General features: G+C 46.8%; 1 protein-coding gene across 1 annotated transcript in view; it reads right to left on the bottom strand.

Moving 5' to 3' along the window:
* Positions 1-9575: 9575 nt before the first annotated feature.
* The window catches only part of LOC118578001 (60S ribosomal protein L35a-like), a 40087-nt gene continuing 29127 nt past the window's right edge, over positions 9576-20535 (bottom strand). Inside the window, exons 2-3 of the mRNA XM_036178614.1 lie at positions 19610-19928; positions 9576-9760 (exon numbers count right to left, since the gene is read on the bottom strand). Coding sequence (XP_036034507.1) covers positions 9576-9760; positions 19610-19928 — 504 coding nt within the window. The remainder of the gene's footprint in view (positions 9761-19609; positions 19929-20535) is intronic.

The following is a 20535-nucleotide window of genomic DNA, read 5'->3' as shown; positions in this document are numbered from 1 at the left end:
TTCCATCTGCAGGTGTACTTCCGTGTACTAGTGACATTCCCACCCCCTTTACTCCTCAAAGAGCAAGTGCGCGCACACACTCACACACACACTCACACACATACTACATTCACACAGACACACACACTACATTCACACACACTCACTCACACACACTACATTCACACATAGACACACACACACTACATTCACACACACTCACACACTACATTCACACATAGACACACACACACTACATTCACACACACTCACACACACTACATTCACACATAGACACTACATTCACACACTCACACACACTACATTCACACATAGACACACTCACACACATACTACATTCACACATAGACATACTCACACACACATTCACACACACACACACACACATTCACACATAGACACAAACACTGCATTCACACACACACACACACACACACACACACACACACACACACACACCTGTCCGGCATTTGCTCACTTGATGACACCCATGAATCGCCAGCTTTCATCACCACCCTCCAAGCTGTTGACTAGGAAGAGGAAAAGGCCTCTCTCCTCTTCCTAAATTGTTAATCATAGGAGAGCAGGGAGTCAGGAACCTCTTTCTGGATTGTGTCTCTTTTTTTGTTGTTGTTTGTTTTTGTTTTTTCAAGACAGTGTTCTTTGTGTAGCCCTGGCTGTCCTGGATCTCGCTCTGTGGCCCAGGCTGAACTCAAACTCACAGAGATTCGCCTGCCTCTGCCTCTGGAGTGTTGGGACTAAAGGCGTGAGACACTGCCTAGTTTAAGTGTGTCTTTTATATATACATCAAGACTTTCAGTCTTGAAGGTCTGGGTGAAACTTCTTCCCTCAGTTAAACTGGAGGTGGGGGATGTGGGTACCACATTCAAATCCAAAAGGTGCTTCTCAACAGGAAAGATCTAATCAGCTCACCCTCCAGGCATCAGCGCCAGGTTTGAAGTTTGCTTTTTGTGTTCCAGGCAGGAGATGTTGCTAATTATGGGAGCAATTCCCGTGGATACAGAGAAGAATGAGCCTGAGCCGAGCTAAGCCCTGATCAGGAGGGGGCTGAGGGTGTGAATTGGCTCAATGGTTAACACTGGTTGATCTGGCAGAGGACCAGAGTTCAATTCCCAGCACCCACAAGGTGACTCACAACTAACCCAGGAAATCTGACACCCTCTTCTGACCTCTGTGGGCATCAGCATGCATATGGTATACATACATACCTGTAGACAAAACATTCAAACTAGCTGGGAGTGGTGGCGCACACCTGTAACTCCAATGCTTGGGAGGCAGAGAGAGGCAGGTGGATCTCTGAGTTCAAGGCCAGCCTTGTCTGCAGGGCGAGTTCCAGGACAGCCAGGGTTAAGTAGAGAGATCCAGTCTCAGAAATCAAAAAACAAAACAAACAAACAAAAAAAGCTACTCGTACACATAAAATAATAAAATAAGTAAGTATTTTTATTTTTTAAATTGTGCCAGGCAGTGGTGCACGCATTTAATCCCAGCACTTGGGAGGCAGAGCCAGGCGGATCTCTGTGACTTTGAGGCCAGCCTGGTCTACAGAGCTAGTCCAGGACAGCCAGAGCTGTTACACAGAGAAATCCTGTCTTGGAAAAAAAAAAAAGGAGGCTGTTGGGAGAAATGGCCCCACACTGTCCGTGTCCTCCAGGGACATGACTTCTCTGTAGGAAGTACTACTCTCTGCATTTGAAGATCTAGCAACATCCTAACTCAGGAGTTACACATTCTTGTCTCTGAGAAACAGAACTTTAAAGACCTTTTCATTTTTTAATTTTTTTAAATTGTATTGATTGATTGATTGATTGATTGATTTTTCGAGACGGGGTTTCTCTGTGTAGCTTTGGAGCCTGTCCTGGAACTGGAACAAACTCGCAGAGATCCACCTGCCTCTGCCTCCCGAGTGCTGGGATTAAAGGCGTATGACACCACCACTGACTTACTTTTTATTTTTTTATTTACTTACTTTGTGTATGAGTGTTTGCTGAAAGTCTATACACCATGTGTGTGAGGTACCGCTGGAGGCCACAAGAGGGAGTCAGAGTCCCCTGAAACTAGAGTTACAGAGCAGAGCTACCTTGTGGGTACAGAGAATCCAGCCTCCGACTATCTCTCTAATCCCAATAGATAAAAATTTTAAAGTAATTTGTTTTATTCAAATATTATCTCGAAGCTAAGCTGTAAGATTCAGAATAAGATTTTCTCCTCCACTTGAGCTAGAAACTGAAAGACAGCCAAGGGGAAGAGGGTGGTCCTGGGCTCAACTGTCCAAAGAAGCAGGAAGCCAAAAGGTAGTGGATTTGGTTAGACAAAAAGCCAAAGAACTTAGGACATCTAACCAAGAGACCTCATGTTTAGCCTTGGTCAAACGCCCTTATTACACCTGGCTGTGGTGGCAAAAGGATGTCTGTCCCCTCTAAGCCACTGAAAGTATCTCCTGAGATTTAAGCAGTTCATCGAGGCCCTGGACTGGCAGACAGCCTCCAGCTGCCTAAGTCACCCCACAAGTACAGACCAGAGACCATGCAGGAGGAGCGAGGCTGCTGGCCTCTGCTAAGAGGCCACCTGTCCTTTGAGTGGGGGGTTAATGTTGGTGGAGCAGGAATGCTCAGCTGATGGAGATTACACATTACAGACCCAATGGAACTGTCGTCTTCCTGTCTTTTGTCCAAAGGTGGGTCCCTTGATGCACCAGGGGGGCAGCCCAGGCTGGGGCAGCTGGGCCACAGGAAGATACCACCGCTGCCTTCACACAGGTTAACTCAAAGGCCCTGGCTAAGCGTGGAAGCTACCAGGACCAATGACCATGAGATTCACCACAGCTTGGGAGGCAATGTCCTCGGTCCAAAATCTGTGACTTTCGAACCCTGCGTGCATGCAACAAGGGCTAGGTATATAGGTAGAGTGTTTGCCTAGGATGTTTAAGGCCCTGGTTTGATCCCCAGCACCGAAACAAAAACAAAACAATAAAAACAACACCAACAGCCCAGAGATGGGGGTGCACACCTTTACTCCCAGCCAGCACTCAGGCAGGCGAATCTCTGAGTTCGAGGCCAGCCTGGTCTACAAAGTGAGTTCCAGGACAGCCATGGCTCTGCAGAGACACTTGTCTTGAAAAACAAAACAAAACAATGCAGACCCACAAGTGACCACCGCCACTGTGAGTTTATAGACTGCCTCTCTCTTTTCTCCTTACACAGACAAGTGCTCCCCACCCCTCCTCTCTTTTCTCCTTACACGGACAAGTGCTTCCCAGCCCTCCCCCACACCTCCCCCTGTCTCATTTGTGTCAATTAAGAATTCACTACTGCTTGATTTAATCGAATGAGTTTCCCTGAATAGAACCTTAGCGGCAGATAGAGCATCAGCCACCTCTCCCACTGTCCAAGAATAAAAACTATGAAAACCCAAGCAAGGCATCAAGAGTACACTAGACAGCCGGGCGGTGGTAGCTCATGCCTATAATCCCAGCACTCAGAGGCAAAGCCAGGTGGATCTTTGTGAGTTCAAGGCCAGCCAGAGCGAGATCCAGGAAAAGCGCAAAGCTACACAGAGAAACCCTGTCTTGGAAAACCAAAAAACAAACAAACAAACAAACAAAAGAGTACCCTAGGAAACAGCAAGGGGTCCTGTTGCCTTTGCCAGCAAAGGTGAGGAGAAGACAGAAAGCCCCAGCTCCCTACAGACACTAGATTATGTATTAGGCATCTCAGGAGTCAGCAATACAGACCAAGATCACATATGCTTCCTACAGTGGGGTTTTGAGGCTTCAAAAACCAAAGCCCTAACTAGAAGAACAAACTTTTTTTGTTATTGCTTTTTGTTTTTCGAGACAGGGTTTCTCTTGTAGCTTTGCGCCTTTCCTGGAACTCGCTTTGTAGCCCAGGCTGGCCTCAAACTCACAGAGATCCGCCTGCCTCTGCTTCCCAAGTGCTGGGATTAAAGGCTTGTGCCACCACCCCCACCCCCACCCAAACTTCTTACTTTACAAAGGGCTTTCCATTCCTCAGAACTATGGCTTTGTCGCTGGTCATTTAATAAGTAGACCCCTTTTTGTTTGTTTTCAAATAGGGTCTCCTGTAGCCCAAGCTGGCCTCGAACTCCCTGCGGAGATGAGGATAGTCTTGAACTAGTCCTTCTGTGTTCTCTCCTGAGTGCTGAGGTTACAGGTGTGAACTGGTAATCTACATCCAGTGTGTGTGCTAAGGATCAAACCCCAGGCCTTGTGCATACTGGGCCAGTACCCTACCAACTGAGCCACCCCAGTGCCAGACCCTACTCTAGAGTAACCCATCTCATGCTCAGCATTGTTCATATGTCAGGCGGTATTATAGGAGCTAAAAACAGACCTTTCAGGCCAGCCTGGCCTACAGAATGAGTTCCAGGACAGCCAGGGCTACACAGAGAAACAAACCCTGCCTCAAAAAATCAACAAACAAAAACAAAAAACAGACCTTTCTTCCATTCTTAAGTTTGTTTGGCTGGAATTTTGTTTCCCTTCATGTAGTCCAGACTGATCTCAAACTGTCTATGTAGCCAAGGATGACCCTGATGTCTCCTCATCCCCTGCCTCTGTTATCTCTGGTGCTGGGATCACAAGCTTGCACCACACACCTGTCAGTCAATAAAACAAAACAAAACAAAACAAAAAACCAAAAAACTGGCAGAATGGCAGCCAGTAAAAGCATTTGCTGCACAACCCCAACTTCAGTTTGATCCCTGTAACCCACAGAAGGGTGGACGAGAGAACTGACTACTGAGTTATATTCTAACTCTTATGCCTAATGGATGCCCCACAAACATCACAGACAGACAGACAGACAGGCAGGCAGGCAGATAGATAGATAGATAGATAGATAGACAGACAGACAGATAGACAGATAGATGATAGACAAATAGATAGGTAGGTAGATAGATAGATAGATGATAGACAGATAGACAGACAGACAGATGATAGATGATAGACAGACAGATAGATAGATAGGTAGACAGACAGACAGATAGATGATAGACAGACAGATAGACAGATAGGTAGACAGACAGACAGATGATAGATAGATAGATAGATAGACAGATAAAGATAAAACAGTGTCCTTAAAGCAGAAAAGAGATAAAGTAAGTTCCTATTTTGAGATGCATTAGTCTTCGCATCACTAAAATAAAACACCGGAATGCCTGAAAGAACCAGACCTCCTTCCCTCCTCCTCCTCCTTCTTCTTCTTCTTTTTGATTTTTTTTTAATGTGGAGCTGAGGATCGAACCCAAGGCCTTGCACTTGCTAGGCAAACGCTCTACCACTGAGCTAAATCCTCAACGCCTTCTTCTTCTTTTTGAGACAGGGTTGTAGCTGAGTGTTCTCCAGTCCTGCCCGGCCTGCAGCCACTCAGACCCAAACAAACACACAGAGACTTATAAACTGTATGGCCATGGCAGGCTTCTTGCTATCTAGTTCTTTTTTTTTTTTTTTTTAAGCTGAGTATCGAACCCAGGACCTTGTGCTTGGTAGGCAAGCGTTCTACCACTGAGCTAAATCCCCAACCTGCTATCTAGTTCTTATATCTTAAATTAACCCATTTCTATTAATCTATAAGTTGCCACATGGCTTTTGGCTTACCAGTACTTTACATCTTGTTTCTCATGGCAGCAGCAGCTGGCAGCATCTCCTGACCTCAGCCTTCCACTCCCAGAATTCTTTTCTCGGCTTATTTTGCCTATACTATACTTCCTGCCTGGCTACTGGCCAATTAGCGTTTTATTTATCAATCAATCAGAGCAACACATTCACAGCATCCCCAGCACAGGGTTTCTCTGTGTAGTCCTGGCCTTCCTGGGTCTCACTCTGTAGACCAGGCTGGCCTCAAACTCACAGAGATCTGCTTGCCTCTGCCTCCTGAGTGCTGGGATTAAAGACATGTAACACTACTGCCCAGCTGTGATTCAAGCCTTTAATCCCAGAATTCGGGGGCAGAGGCAGGTTTATCTCTGAGTCTGAGGCCAGCCTGGTCTACATACAGAGTTCCAGGCCAACCAGGGCTGTAAGGTGAGAGCCTGTCTCAATAAATAGGGAGGGAGGTCTTGTCTGGATCAGAGCTTGTAGGGTTCGGTCCCTTCGGCAGAGCTTGGGGGCAGGTGGGGGCTACAACCCATGAGACTCAAAGTGGCCCACTTCCCCCAGTGAGGCCCCATCTTGGGAAACTTCCACAACTCCCAAAACAGCTCCACACCAGGAGCTGGGAACTGAACGTTCAAACTCAGGAGCTGGTGGAGGAAGCTTTGCCGGGAGGGGAGTAGAAAGAAGCTGTTTGCAGTGTGCTGCTGAGGAGACCATAAACAGTGCTAAGGGACGTGGGGTTATACTTTGAGCAGAGTTTGTGAGTTTACACAACATGGTCAGGGACATGGTTAGAAGGGAATTTTGATTTGAGATCACAAGAGAGAGCACGCCATAGATCTGAGAGGGAGGAGTGTTCCAGAGGAAGGAGGTGGATGCAGGGACCTGAGACAGGAGTTTGCTTGTTAAAGGAGAATGAGGCAGGGACAGATGTGGGAAGCAGGTCAGGAAAGTGGGGGTGGAGGGCAGGCTTTGTAAGGCTCGGTAAAGCCCGGGAGAAGCTTTGGTCTTTATTCAGAGAAAGAGAAGCCACCAGAGAGGTTTTATTTTTTATAGAGCGATGGCATACATTTTAAGCTATGTTAATCTATGTTCTAAGCTCTGTTATGTTCCCGGATACTATGCAGGAACAGGAGTCAGCGATGCCGGGGTAGAAGCAAGAAGATCAGCCAGGGAGATCGCAGGATGGGTCCCGGCAGCAGCAGTGGAGGTGGCAGAATTTTTTTAGGTAGGGTACCAGTAGTGACTGATGGACATGATGAAGAAAGAGATCATGGTGGTCGTGGTAGCTCATGCCCTGTGATCATAGTACTCCGAGTGAGAGGCTAAGGCAGGAGGATTGCTGCAAGTTCAAGGCCAGCCTGGGCTATTGTGCAAGACCCTGTCTCCAAGCAAAGCAATGAAATGAACGAAAGTGAGAGGCTGGAAAGATGACTTAGCAGTTAAGAGCACCTGCTGCTCTTGCAAAGGACCAGGTTAGGTTCCCAGCACCCACACAGCAGTTCACAGCCCCCTGTGACTCTAGTCCCAGGGCACCTGATGCCCTCTTCTGGCCTTTGAGTGCACTAAGTACACATGGTACACATACAACATACAACATACAGGCAACCCTCAAACCCAAGAAATAAAAATAAACAAATTCTCAAAAGGAGAGTAGTGGTGTTGGTTGCGCAGTTATGAGAAGCAGAGCTCAGCCCCCAGAACCCATGTGGCAGGTCAGGTGTCTGTACATGCCTGTAACCCCAGCTCTGAAGTGGGCGGAGACCGGAGGGTCACTAGAGTTTCCTGGGCAGTCTAACTTAGCCATTTGTTACTCTCTAGAAAATAATCTGGGGGTTGGGGATTTGGCTCAGTAGTAGAGCGCTTGCCTAGCAAGCGCAGGGACCTGGGTTGGGTCCCCAGCTTAAAAAAAAAAAAAAATATCTGGGGCCAGCAAGATGGCTCAGTGGATAAAGTCCGTTGACCTGAGTTAGATCCCCAGGTTCTGCATAATGGAAGAAAAGGAAGAAACAAGAAGCCGGGTAGCAGTGGCTCACGCCTTTAATCCCAGCATTCGGGAGGCAGAGCCAGGCAGATCTTTGTGAGTTCGAGGCCAGCCTGGTCTACAGAGTGAGATCCAGGACAGGCACCAAAACTACACAGAGAAACCCTGTCTCAAAAAAAAAAAAACCTTAAAGCTGAGTGGTGGTGGTGCACACTTTTAATCCCAGCACTAGGGAGGCGGAGCTAGGCGGATCTCTGTGAGTTCGAGGCCAGCCTGGTCTACAAAGTGAGTTCTAAGACAGCCAGGACTGTTACACAGAGAACCCTGTCAAGAAAGAAAGAGAAAGGAAGGAAGGAAGGAAGAAAGGAAGGAAGGAAGGAAGAAGACCCACAAATTGTCCTCTGACCTTAACATACATGTATGCTATATATATATATATATGTACATACATACAATAAATAACATGATTTTTTAATGTTTTTTTGTTTGTTTGTTTGTTTGAGATTAAAGGCATGCACCACCACCACCACCTAGTTTAATCTGTTTTTCTATTTTGTACAATCTGAGTCTATTTCACTGATGGAAACACTTCTGTGTTGACTCAAGGCCCTCAACTCTTCTCTTATGAACAATACACTGGGCTTATGTCTATGTATGGTGTCAAAACTGATTTGTTCTGCTGTGTGTGTGTGTTCTTTTCTAAGGGTTGAAACTTGTCTTTAAGGCCAGGCATGGTGATGGACACCTGTGCAGGAGAGGGAGAGCACTTCTGTACCCGGGAGGCAGAATCAGGTGGATTTCTGTGAGTTTGAGGCCAGCCTGGTTTACAAAGTGAGTTCCAGGACAATCAGGGCTACAACAGAGAAATTCTGTAAAAAAAAAAAAAAAAAAAAAAAAAAAAGCCAGGGCTGGAGAGTTTGCTCAGTGGTTACAAGCACTGACTGTTCTTCTCGAAGATGAAGGTTCAGTTCCCAGCACCCACATGGCAACTCACAACCATCTGCAACCCCAGTTCCTGGGGGGGGGTGTCTCCTGGCTACGGGACACCTCACACACATTACAGACACATACATGCAGGCAAAACACCCACACAAATAAAAAATAAATAAATGTTAAAAAAATGCTTTAAAAAAAAAAAAAAGGAAAGAAAGTTTAAGGCCAACATGTGCTACATAAAAGACCCTATTTTGAGGTGCTGGAGAGATGGATGGCTCAGAGGTTAAGAGCCCTGGCTGATCTTCCAGAGGACCCCAGTTCAATCTCCAGCAACCACATGGTGGCTCACAACCATCTATAATAAGATCTGGTGCCCTCTTCTGGCAGGCAGACATATATGCAGGTGGTACACTGTGTACATAATAATAATAAACTTTTTATTTATTTTGTTTTTTCGAGACAGTGTTTCTCTGTGTAGCTTTGCGCCTTTCCTGGATCTCACGCTGTAGCCCAGGCTGGCCTCGAACTCACAAAGATCCTCCTGCCTCTGCTCCCGAGTGCTGGGATTAAAGGCATGTGCCGGGCTGGAGAGATGGCTCAGAGGTTAAGAGCACTGGCTGTTCTTCCAGAGGTCCTGAGTTCAATTTCCAGCAACCACATGGTGGCTCACAACCGTCTACAATGAGAGATCTGGCGCCCTCTTCTGGCCTGCAGGCTGAACACTCAGTGTATACATAATAAAAAAAAAAAAGTGTGCGCCACCACCGCTCGGCAATAATAAACTTTAAAAAAATAGACCCTATCTTTAAAGAAAAAGAAAAAGTTTAGGAAAGAGATGAGAGCCAAGGGAGAAAGAACCAGACAGTCAACTTTGAGAGAGATTCCAGCAGTAAGTGACAAGGAGGGGCTTGCTGGACTGGACTGGTTTTGGAACTAGGGAGAAAGTCTCAAATTCAAGAAAGATAAGCGTCCTTTCTATCTCTCTCTGTTGCTTGAATCCAGGTACTGATAACTTGGTGTTCAGCGTCTCCGAATTCCTTGTCCGGGAGCCCAGGGGGAGAAGCAGATATTGTTTCGGCGGCGGCAGCGACTGAGGCTTCCAGCCTTCAGGACCCATGCCTTGGAACCTGTGCCAGCTGCCTGGCCTTCGGTTTTAAGTTTAACTTCCCAAGCAGCCTTTCCAACGGCACTGCGGCTTTTTCTCCCTTTTACATGACAGATGTGGTTTCACAGGGCATCTGGAGGTTGCTTAGATTTGGAGCGAATCCTGGGGGTAGCTGTTCTAATTTGGACACTGAAACTGGCAACCCTGATAGAAGAAATAAGCTGGTTGGAGTCAAAAGACCTGAGTTTTAACACTTGGCTTCACCACATTTTAGCTGTGTGACTTAAGGCTAGCTAGACATTTAATCTCTCTGGGAATTAGCATCCTTATGTGTACTGAGCACCCCACTGTGAGTACTAAGCACGCACCCCCCCCGCCCCACCTGTGAGTATTGAGCATGACTTGCGGTACTTCACAAGGTAGGGCCCGAGATCAAACCAGAGAAAAAATTTTAAAGTTTTCTAAATTAAAAAAAAAAAACCAGGAAGCAGGTTTGAGGCCAGCCTGGTCTACAGGGTGAGTTCTAGGACAGCCAGGGCTACACAGAGAAACCTTGTCTTGAAAAAACAAAACAAAAAACAAACAAAACAAAACAAAACATAAAAACCAACCTTGGGGCAGGGGGTATCCAGATAGCTCATCTCCTAAGCCTAGTGACCCAGAGGACAAAGGAGAGAATCAATTCCCTCAGGCTGTCCTCTGACCCCCACACTCACAGACACACAGAACAAGAAAGTAAATAAACAAATGTAAAACACAAAAACCCCAGGACTAAGATCCGACTCATTTGGCCAAGCGTTTGCCTGGCGTGCCTGAAGCCCTGGATTCTAGCCCACGACACCTGGATGCTACACCAGGCTTGGTGCTGCATGACTCTACTCTCAGCATCCTCCGTCAGTTCAAGGCCAGCCTGCTCTACCCTGGTCTACCCAGGAAGTTCCTAGACAGCCAGAGGAACATAGAAAGATCCAGTCCCCAAAAAATCCAGGTATGGGGGCGGGGGTGGCTGGAGGGATGGCTAAGTGACTGATCTTTCAGAGGTCCTGAGTTCAATGCTCAGCAGTCACATGGTGGCTCACTACCATCTATAATGAGATATGGTACCCTATTCTGGCATAAAGTCGAGCACTCATATACATAAAATATATAAATAAATCTAAAAAAAAAACCCAAAAACCCAGGTATGTAATGTGCACACACGTTACAGGTGTGCACACTTATAATCCTAGCACTTAAGAGGTAAATTCAAGGTCATCCTTGGCTATATAGTGAATTACAGGCTTATAAAAGACCTATCTCAAACAAATAACACCACCAAAAAACAACCCAAACGTCGGGTGGTGGTGGCGCATGCCTTTAATCCCAGCACTTGGGAGGCAGAGCCAAGCAGATCTCTGTGAGTTCGAGGCCAGCCTGGTCTACAGAGAGAGATCCAGACAGGCACCAAAACTACACAGAGAAACCCTGTCTTGGAAAACAAAACAAACAAACAAACAAACATCTATCCCTGTGTCATCTGAATTAATTTTAATTAGCATAAATGAGAACCTCTTCACAGAAAATTTAGTGAACTTTCGCATGTTTGGTTTTGCATGTGTGGACTAATGTGTGAGTGCATGTTTGTGGGTACATGGGTGTGCAGAGGTGTGAGTGTTCATGTGTGCCATGCAGGGGGAGGCCAGAGGTGGTGTTTCTGAGGAGCCGTTCACGTTCACCCAGTCTTTTGATATGCTTTCTCATTGCTGGGGGTCATAACACAGGTTAGGCTTCACGACCAATTAAGCCTCGGTACCCGCCTGTCAGCCTCCCTGGTGCCGAGTGGCAGGTGTGGGCCATGCCAGGCTTTGTATTTGTGGGTTCTGGGGCTGAATTCAGGTCCTCACACTTGTGCAGCATCTGTGGCCTGAGCCTTCTCCTCAGGCCAGAGTGCTGTTTGGATACTGGCTCAGTTGACCTTGAACCTGAAGCAATCTTCCCTCCTCAGCCGGAGGAGAGGTGAGATCGCAGCTCTGTGTGACACCTGATTCTGCAATGAATTTCTTCCGATAAACCTCCATATTCTAAGTGGCAGTGGCAATCCTATTTGGATTTGAAATGTAAAACTCACTCATATCATCTTCAATGCCTGGGAGGGAGCCTACAGACTCACACATGCTGAGGAAGCACATTCCCACATAACAGTCCCCAAATTTTGCTTCCTTCTCTCTGAGACAGTGTCTCACTGTGTTGCTCAGGCTGGTCCGGAACCAGCAATTTTCCTGCCTCTACCTTTACCTCTGAGTTCTTGTTCTGTGTTTTCCTTATTTATCTATCTATTTATTTTAGTTTTTCGAGATAGGGTTTTTCTGTGTAGCCCTAGCTGTCCTGGAACTCAATCTGTAGACCAGGCTGGCTTCTAACTCACGGAGGTCTGCCTGCCTCTGCCTCCCGAGTGCCTCCCGATTAAAGGTGTGCGCCACCAGGTCCAGCTTTTCTTTCTTCCTTCCTTCCTTTCTCTCTCTCTCTCTCTCTCTCTCTTTCTCTCCTTCTCCTTCTCCTTCTTCTTTTTTGGAGACACAGTCTCTTGTATGGAAAGCTGGCCTCAAGCTTGTGCCAATTCTCCTATCTCCACTGCCTAAGTCCTGTGATAACTGGTCCGTACCACCACATCTGGTTTTAGGCGATACTAGGGATCAAACCCAGGGCCTCCTGCATGCTATGCAAGCATTCTCTCAGTGAGCAACAACCTCTTATTATGTATGACAATTTACTGTGGAGTCAGGCTGGACTGGAACTCAGAACTCACAGTGATCCTCCTGCTTCTGCCTCTCTAGTGCTGGGATTACAGGGTGAGACACTGAGCTGGGCAAACATTTCCTTTTGATATGAACATTTCAGCAGAGGCTTAAGGGCTTTATGGCTTTAATGAGTAACTATGATGGGAATTTGGAGAGATGGCTCTATTTACAAATAGATTTACAACAGATTTAGGCACCCAGTTTACACATCACAGCCCAGGATCTGAGAGGCACTAAAGTAGTTATCTGGAATTCTCTTGTCCCAGATAAGTGCACAGCTCAGCCTGCCTGCTTCCTGCCTCTTTCAGAAACTACTCCTATTGCTTTTGCAGTGAGACTTTCTCTGCCTAATCAGTTTACATTTTTATTTTTGTTTTTTTTTTTTTGTTCATACAGGGTTTTTCTCTGTGTAGTTTTGGTGTCTATCCTGGATCTTGCTCTGTAGACCCTGCTGGCCTCAAACTTACAGAGATCTGCCTAGCTCTGCTAAGTACTGGGATTAAAGTTGTGTGCTATCACTGCCCGGCTTTTTTTTTTTTTTTGCTTTTTTTTTTTTTTAACTTTTGTTTGTTGTTTGAGACAGGGTCCCTCTGTGTAGCCCTGGCTGTCCTGGAACTTGCTTTGTAGACCAGGCTGGCCTCAAACTCATAGAGATTCACCTGTCTCTACTTCCCAAGTGCTGGGTTTAAAAACATGCTCTACCACTGCCTGGCAACATTTTTTAATTATTTATTCTTATTTTATGTGCATTGGTGTTTTGCCCACATGCATGTCTGTGTGAAGGTCAGATCCCCTGGAATTGGAATTACAGACAGTTGCAAACTGCCATGTGTGTGCTGGGAATTGAACCCGGGTCCTCCAGAAGAAGACTCAGTGCTCTTAACTGATGAGCCATCTCTCCAGCCCCTTAATTCTTTTATTATTTATTTTTTTGGTTTTTTTGAGACAAGGTTTCTCTGTGTAGCTTTTTGCGCCTTTCCTGGAACTCACTCTGTAGCCCAGGCTGGCCTCAAACTCACAAAGATCAGCCTGGCTCTGCCTCCCAAGTGCTGGGATTAAAGGCGTGAGCCACCATGGCCCGGCTTACTTTTTTTTTTTTTAAAGTAAAATTTGTATTTATGTGTGGGTCTGATCCCGGGAAGCTGGAGTTACAGGCAGTTGTGAGCCATTCAGTGTAGGTGCTAGGAACTGAACTTGGGTTCTCTGAAGGAGCAGCAAGTGATTTTTACCTCTGCGTCCTTTCCACCTTTCCACCCAACCCCTTCTAGCTGCCCACCCCCACCCCTCCACCCCCATCCCCCCTCAGCTCCCCACCCCCCCACCCCCATCCCCCCTCAGCTCCCCACCCCCCCACCCCCATCCCCCCTCACCTCCCCACCCCCATCCCCCCTCAGCTCCCCACCCACCCCCCACCCCCCTTGGTTTTTTGAGACAGAGTTTCCCTGTGTAACAGTTCCAGCTGTGCTGGAATTCCTGTTCTGTACACCAGGCTAGCCTTGAACTCTCAGTGATCCGTCTGCCTCTGCCTCTAGAGTGCTGGGATGAAAGGTGTACACAGCCACCACCTGGCCCATTTGCACCTTTTTAAGGCAGGGACTTGTTCTGTAGCGCAGGCTAGCCTGCGGTTCTGTAGCCCAGTGCTTCAAACTCCCGCTGTCTTAGCCTACCAAAGAAAAACACCAAACAACTGGAAGTGACCCTTCTTCCAACTGGAGCAAGTGGGGACCTCCTGGCCCCTGTCACTTCCCTGAGGACACAGAGAAGATGCAGAGCTGGGTTCAGGTGCCATCTGAGGGCACACTCCCTCTCCCAAATCCTGGACTCTGGGACGCTTGCTGTGGGATGAGGTTGGAGTACTGAGGTAACCCTCTCCTGTCTGGGGGATCACTCTGAAGCACAAAATGCCCAGGAAGGGATCAGGACTTAATGCTTGCGCTAGGTTCAGGATGTGAGTGAAGAGTTGTTGGGCTAATTCTGTAGATGTGCCTAGGACACAATCAGACCAACACTTTCACATACTGAACTCCTCTGGCTCCTAAACAGTATTCTACAGAAGCCATAGAATGGAGCTGGTGCAGGAGCAGAGGGACGATCCTGTTTCATCTACAGCTCTATCCCCCCCGGCCTGTGCGCGTGCAAGTCCAAGAACGTCCACACATACCACATGTGTACTGCAGAGGGCAATCAGAATACCAGCCTTCTGACTGCACCTAAAGGGGCAGGCTTGGTTGTGGAATGCTCTGGTAAAGTCACTCTTGTGTAAACAAGTCCTTCCTCTTCCTCCCCTGGGAGAATGTAGGGGCAATGCCTCTTTTTGTTTTCTTCTCTTCTTTGAGACAGGGTCTCTCTACATAGTCCTGACTGTCCTGGGCTCTCTACGTAGACCAGGATGACCTCAAATTTATAGCAATCTTCCTGTCTCTGCCTCTTGAGTGCTGGGATTAAAGGTGTGTGCCACCATGCTCTGCTTTAGTGCCTCATTTTTGCTACACACACACACACACACACACACACACACACACAATTTTACAAAATGCAATCTCAGGGAGGTACTATCTGCTGTCCTGTGCTTTTGGTTTTTGAAACTGGATCTCCCTACATAGCCAAGTGTGGAGCTCACATCCCTCCACCCTCCCCAGCCTCCACCCCGCCTCCTTAGAATTAATCTAACAACAACTTCCAGTGGTTGTCTTGATTGACACAGGAATCTTCACGAGTGATCACTGGTAGAGCATGTACGCTGACCTGACCACAGGCACTTTATAGTCTATTTGGAGAGGGTAGAACTAAGATGTGAAATAACAAAATGGAGGCTAAAGAGCTGGCTGTGCAGTTGAGAGAATGTATTGCTCTCACAGAACCCCTGAGTTCGGAGTTCCCGAAACCCACATCACAACTGCCTTTAACTCCAGCTCCAGGGGATCCAGTGTCGTCTTCTGGCCTCTGTGGGTGTGGGCACCTGGACTCATGTTTATATACTCCCTCACAGACATACACACAAGAATAAAAATAAATCCTTAGCTAGGCACACTGGTGCACATCTTAAATCTTAGCATTTGGGGGTTGGGGATTTAGCTCAGTGGTAGAGCGCTTGCCTAGCAAGCACAAGGCCCTGGGTTCCATCCTCAGCTCTGACCAAAAAAAAAAAAAAAAAGAAAAAAAAAATCTTAGCATTTGGGAGGTAGAGGCAGGTGGATCTCTGTGAGTTCAAGGCCAGCCTGGTGTACTTAGTTCCAGTTGGAACTACAGAGTGAGACCCTGTCTCAAAAACAAACAAACAAAAAATTAAGAAAGAAAAATTATAGGGGCTAGATGGCTCAGCAGCTAAGAGCACTAGCTGTTCTTCCAGAGGACCCAGGTTCAATCCCCACCACCCACCAGGCAGCTCACACCTGTCTGTAACTCCACCTCCAGGGTGGAGTTCACCCCTGTGGACATGCTGTCCAACACCCTCACAGACATACACACATGCACGAAAAACATCAATGCACATAAAATCAAACAGAACAAGTCATTTTTTAAAAGTTTAAGGCCGGGCAACGATGTCACATGCCTTTGATCCCTCTAATCCCAGCACTGGCAGTCAGAGGCAGGTGGATCCTATGAGTTAGAGGCCAGCCTGATCTACAGATCGAGTTCTGGGACATCCAGGATTACACAGAGAAACCCTGTCCCAAAACACCAAAAAAGAAAAGTTGAAAAAAAGCAAAGAAAGAAAAGTTACAAAATGACTTTTATCCAAGTGGTCAACCCCTTTGGCCCATTTCTGCTCTCCTGAAAGCTGGGGAGATGAGGAGGAAGAAGCGAGACACTGGTAGAACTCAGGGTTCAGAATTGAAGACACCACGACACACGGAGGAAAAGTCACTAGGGAAATGGAAAAGGATTTGGAGGCAGAGCCAGAGCAGCATGTTCCCAGAACAAGGAGTCTTGCCAAATTTGACTATATACTAATGAGCGGTTTTAATCAGGGACTGCTGGAGCCAGGTTATATATAAGGTGTAAGAAGTCCGCCCTGCCTGAGGTGGGAATCACGGAAGTGGACAGGCCACTAACTGCACAAATGGCAAGTGGCAGCAGGGCAGACTGTGCAGCCCATCTGAGATGGAAACCAGCACTTCTTCTTGGCTGGGCTCTCCAGAAGGGAAAGGGCTGGCTGAGGGTCTGCAGAAGGCTGCCTCTGTCTGGCTTCCCATCTCATGCCAGTGCCACCTTCTCCAGGCTCACACAAGTTCTCTGCGCCTCCTCCCACTGAGGTTCCCAGGGAAGTTCCCAGGGAGGTTGACCCTGACTGAGGCATCCAGGTTTAGAGCCATGCTTGCCTCTATGCTGGGGACCCAGCTGAGTCTTTTTTTTTTTTTTTTTTTTTATATTTTATTTATTTATTATGTGCACAGAAGAGGGCGTCAGATCTCATTACAGATGGTTGTGAGCCACCATGTGGTAGCTGGGAATTGAACTCAGGACCTCTGGAAGAGCAGCCAGTGCTCTTAACCACTGAGCCATCTCTCCAGCCCCCCAGCTGAGTCTTATAAACCCGACTTTTCTAGATCCTGAACAGACTGGTCTGGATTCAGGAAGCAGTCTGACCACTCTGAGCACCTTCCTGAATATCTTGTTTTCCAATTCTCCTGGTAAGGGACTCTATAGAAAGCCACTGGAGAATGCTATGTACCTAACGAGGGAAAATCTCTCCTCACTTCTCTGTCTCTCAGAGAGCTGCAGGACAGGAAGTTTCAGAAGCCAAGGCTGGAGCCAGAGAGCCAGGCTCCTGGGTGATTGAGGGTTTTCTGGTTTCAAATTAGACAGAAAACTAAATTAGCAAATTAATTGTTGGATGTGTTTCCTGGGCCCTTCATCAGCTGCTGCAGAACCAGTAGCCAATGAAAGATGGTTTCTGGCTGCCCCAGAGAGGGGGCAGGGTTCAGAATCAGGTTCTGCCAGCCTCCAAGTGTCAGACATTTTAATTTTAAATTACTTTTGTACAGCCTGGTGTCAAAGTGATTAAAGCATGAAGAGAAAAACAGAGGGAGAGAGATCCAGTGCACATGAAGTAAAGTTAAATAAATTATCTAAAAAAAGAAAAGAAAAAAGTAAAAAGAGCACTTGCTGACAACCTGGTGTTGTGGAGCAAGCCTTTAATCTCAGCATCTAGGGAGACAGAGGCAGGCCACATAGAGAGACCCTGTCTCAAACAACAAACAAACAACAAAGCCAAGTGCTTGCTGCTCTTCCGGAGGACCCAGGCTTTGGTTGCCAGCACCCAGGTCACACAGCCTCCATCAGCCTGTAACTCCAGCTCCAGGCATCTGAAGACTGACAGCCTTTTGCAGCACATGCACCCATCTACATACATATGATTAAAAACAAAACAAGGGCTGGGGATTTAGCTCAGTGGTGGAGCGCTTGTAGCAAGCACAAGGCCCTGGGTTCGGTCCTCAGCTCTGACACAAAACAAAACAAAAAAACAATGAGGCTATGATTTTTTTTTTTTTTTTTTTTTTTTTTTGAGCTGAGGATCGAACCCAGGGCCTTACGCCTGCTAGGCAAGCACTCTACCGCTGAGCTAAATCCCCAACAAGGCTACGATTTCGGTTCTGTAATAATTCTACCAGAATTACACACACTGAGTCTAGCCACAAGGAAATGTCCAAAAAGCCCAAATTGAGAGACATGTTATAAAATAACTGATCTGTACTGTTGACACATTCGACGGTCAGGAAACAAAAGAAAAGCCTGGGGGACTGGTCAAGATTTAAGGAGACGCAGGGCGGTGGTGGCGCACGCCTTTAATCCCAGCACTCGGGAGCAGAACCAGATGGATCTTTGTGAGTTCGAGGCCAGCCTGGGCTACCAAGTGAGATCCAGGAAAGGCACAAAGCTACACAGAGAAACCCTGTCTTAAGAAAGAAAAAAAAAAAAGATTTAAGGAGGCAAAAGAATCACAAAAACTGGGGAGGTGGGGGGACTGCTGGGAGGAGAGGAGGGAGGGGAAACTGGATCGGGCTGTAAAATTAATTGATTATTGATGTGTGATCTTAGATTTGATTCTGGACCAGGAAAAATAGTAACTTAATGATGATGTTAGGACAACCGAAAAAATTGAAGAGGATTTTATCCATGGATTAAGTTGCTGTGTATCTTTGTTAGAGGTTTTAGTTGTTGTATAATGCTATGGTAATTTGAAAGAATGATGTTTTTGGTAGAAAAAGAAGTTAAAGACTATGATGTCCCGCTAGTCAAACAGTTCAGAAAAAAAGATGTGCAAATATTTGTAACTATATTTGTAAAGAGTGAGAGAGAAAAACAAATGGAACAAAATGGAAATGGTGTATAATTTGATGTATAATTTGAACTTTTTCTTTCCTGTTTAGACAGTCTCATATGGCCCAGCCTGGCCTGGAACTTACTCAGTAGCTGAGGGTGCCCCTGAACTCCCAGAGGCTTCATCTCCCTCACACATGGAAAACTGCAGATTGAGAGCTGAGGTTTGCTCCAGATCTCAGATGTCAGCCACTACACCAACTGAATCCTTCAGGGTTTGGATGGCAAAGGTTGAATCACCCCGCCAGTTCTCTTTTCAGTTTTTTAGTTCCCTAGAGCTAGTTCCTTCTCTTGGAAACCCAGAGTGCTGTAACTAAACGTCTCTTTCAGTTCCCTCATGAGGACCAAGGCAAGGGTGGGTTTGAAGTTTCTGAGCTGTGCACTTGGGATGCCCTGTTCCTCTGGACTGTTCATTACTGCTCTCTGGACCAGCCTTTCCTGCATATGGTTGGTGGATTCTCCGGGGTATTGTTTGTCCTCCACAGAATGGTGTCTGAGCTGCTGTTGTTTGAACTGGTTTTTGTCCACTATTCCTTTTTTTAAAAACAGGCCTGGCTGTCATGGAACTCACTATGTAGATCAAGTTGGCCTGGAACTCACAGATACCTACTTGTGTTGGGATTAAAGGAGAGTTCCATCACACCCAGCCTGGCTACTCTGTTTCTTTTTTCATTCATTTTTTTCCTTTTCTTTTCTTTTCTTTTTTTTTTTTTTTTCCACTTTTTTTTTCCTGAGACAGGATTTCTCTGTGTAGCTTTGGAGGCTGTCCTAGATCTCACTCTGTAGACTAGAACTCACAGAGATCCGCCTGGCTCTGCCTCCCGAGTGCTGGGATTAAAGGCATGCACCACCACCACCCAGCATCCGGGAAGGGTACAGAATCACACTGATTCTGTGTCCAATGGCCTTTGCAGGAAGTTTGCTTCGGAATTCGGCAGGAACCATGCCACTGTTTCCATGGGCCCGAGTTACTTTTCCCCAGATCACTCTGGTTTTGTTTGGTTTGCCTCCAGGTGTCACTGTCCTGTTTTTTGCTTTATACACATGAGCACATCTCTTGCCCAAGTAGAATTCAGTTTCATCTGGAGCATAAACACTTTCAATTTTAAGAAGAGATGTGTGCTCTCTCTGGTTCCGGAGATCTTGCTTATAGCCAGCAAAAATGGCCTTGAACCAAAAGCCTCCCAGACATATTTGCCTTTTAGAAGTCCTGTTCCCAGCAGGCCTCCACAGATGCCAAGATGGCAGAAAGAGCCTTTTTTTCTTTTTTCTTTTTCCTGGAACTAGCTCTGTAGATCAGGCTGGCCTCGAACTCACCGAGGTCCACCTGCCTGTGCCTCTGAGTACTGGGATTAAAGGAGTGTGCCACCATTGTTGGTTAATTGGTTAAGTGCCGGCCATGCCGATGGAAGAGAACACTGGATGTTTCGGTGGCAGAAGAATCATGAGCCATGGTTACCTTTCTAGAGCTTTATTAGGAGGAAGGAGAGAGACAGACAGACAGACAGAGAAACCACGTGGAAGACAGAGGGAGACCATGAAGGACAGAGGGAATATGGAAAGAGAGGCCCTTGGGAGGGCCCACTCGCTCTTTGGGCTGGGGCGCCTTCACAGGCTGATGACGTGTAATTGAGGACATAATCCTTACTTCCATAGCCCAGATGCTCTTGTTATTGTTGTTTGTGTGTTTGTTTGTTTGAGACAGGGTTTCTCTGTGTAGCCCTGCTGGCCTCAAACTCAGAGATCTGCCTGCCTCTGCTTCCCCAGTGCATTA

The sequence above is a fragment of the Onychomys torridus genome, chromosome 2 (genome assembly GCF_903995425.1).
Source record: "Onychomys torridus chromosome 2, mOncTor1.1, whole genome shotgun sequence".
NCBI classification, from domain to species: domain Eukaryota; kingdom Metazoa; phylum Chordata; class Mammalia; order Rodentia; family Cricetidae; genus Onychomys; species Onychomys torridus.
Note: the sequence above shows the minus strand (reverse complement) of the source record. Positions and strands in the feature narration are given on the sequence as shown.